Source organism: Sphaeroforma arctica (genome assembly GCF_001186125.1).
Source record: "Sphaeroforma arctica JP610 unplaced genomic scaffold supercont1.3166, whole genome shotgun sequence".
Lineage (NCBI taxonomy): Eukaryota > Ichthyosporea > Ichthyophonida > Sphaeroforma > Sphaeroforma arctica.
In genome coordinates, this window is record NW_014037392.1 from 2,254 (window position 1) to 3,931 (window position 1,678).

A 1,678-nucleotide genomic window follows, 5' to 3' on the forward strand; every position below is an offset into this window, starting at 1 on the left:
GTGCGTACCTTCTTGCTGGTTTGCATTTGAAAGGGCTTTAAATCCACTGCCGATCCAGCCACAGACATGACACTCAGTACAGCCCTCGTTGCACACACCACTGCCCGCCATGGACGCACCTGCGCCAAAAAAAAGGACCAGGGCAAAGTGAACAGGAGAAAGAAGGGACAAGACAGTTGAGATGAAAAGGAAAAGAAACGCACACATGCGTGCGAAGCACAATACACGCGCAAGTGACCACGTTGCTATTACATGTATACACTCAGTGATAGTGTTTCTAAAATCAATAGACACTCAGCGTCTGTATTCAACACACTCAGTGCTATTGCTGCTCATACCTATACACTTAGTGTTAGTGCTAGTGTTAGAGTTAGTACTAGTTAGTGTTAGTGTTAGTGTTAGTATTAGTATTAGTTAGTATTAGTTTTAGTATTAGTTTTAGTGATAGTGTTAGTACCTGTATGCAGTCCATCAAGGCCTCCACCACAGCCACCAACGCCTTCTGCGCCTCCAGCGACCGCTCAGCAGCCAATCGCATCAACGCTTTCTCATCAAACTCATTCTGTTGGTCCAGCCCCAATTCTTTGCCTTTTGATTGGTGCAGAGGGTCTGGCGACCCCCCCGCGGACCTGAATTTGTAGGTATTAGGCGACCCAGGCACAGGCGTATGCACCTGGATCTCATCTTTGGACCGGTGCGGGGTGCTGTTCGCTCTGTTCAGTGGAGGTCCCTTCTGCCCTTCAGCCGGCTTTGCATGTCCAGATGCCTGCACCTGGTTCTGCGGAATGGGTGCAGAAGTGTCCTCGGGTGCTGTGGGGCGGGTGAGGGTGAGTGCTGGGGTGTGTGTGGGTTGAGTCGTGTGCAGAGGTGGCTCAGTGGAGTGCTGCGTGTGCACGCGAGGCTGTTCTGTGGATGGGTGTTGCGGCTGTTGTGTGTGTGTGTGTTGGGGTGAGTGTGGGGGCGTTGGTAGGCGTGTGTCTGTGCATGTGAGTGTATCGCTTTGCGTGGCTGTAGTGTCCGTTGGTTCCTTTGCTTCTGCTGTGCCGGTGGGATCCGACCTCTCCTTAGTACCTGCGTGCAAGAAATAATGCCACATTTCATTGTCGATATGGATGTGCTTTGCAAATCAGTATATATATATATATATATATATATGCATATACACAAGCATACATATATATGTGTGCACAAATATATGGGTATTTATCCTACCTGTGCTTGCTGCCGTAATATCTACAGAATCATCCTCTATCTCCTCGTCCGAGCCAGTAGCTGTGCGCTCGAGAACCTTTGTACCTTTGGCAACTTCTTCTCCGTCGTTGCCATGGTTACCAGCCGTGGATGGGTTGGCTCGTGCAGTGACGTTTGTGTCAGGTGTGCTAGCAACAGATGCCCTATTTATAGAACCCATGTTATTTATAGAACTGGTTGACGCAACAAAGTCCATCATCTCAGCGCTTTTCCCGTAAGCTCCGTATCTGGAAAGTGTTTCGGCCACCACCACTACCTGTAGCCGAGCAAACAGCAATATGTGATAACTATTCAAAATGATGTTATAGATTGTGAATATAAATGCGCGCGTATTCGCCAAATATGCTGTGTGTATTCGTGAGTGTGTGTATGTACATGTATGTGACCACATACGAATTAATACACATTTACACATACGTACAACACT

The 1,678-nt window shown here is 48.1% G+C and overlaps 1 protein-coding gene across 1 annotated transcript in view; it reads right to left on the reverse strand.

The window, feature by feature from the left end:
• The window catches only part of SARC_13341 (hypothetical protein), a gene marked incomplete at both ends in the record, with an annotated part of 3,610 nt that extends 2,199 nt beyond the window's left edge, over nucleotides 1–1,411 (reverse strand). Inside the window, 3 exons of the mRNA XM_014292529.1 lie at nucleotides 9–119; nucleotides 458–1,071; nucleotides 1,213–1,411. Coding sequence (XP_014148004.1) covers nucleotides 9–119; nucleotides 458–1,071; nucleotides 1,213–1,411 — 924 coding nt within the window. The remainder of the gene's footprint in view (nucleotides 1–8; nucleotides 120–457; nucleotides 1,072–1,212) is intronic.
• Between the last annotated feature and the right edge of the window lie 267 nt (nucleotides 1,412–1,678).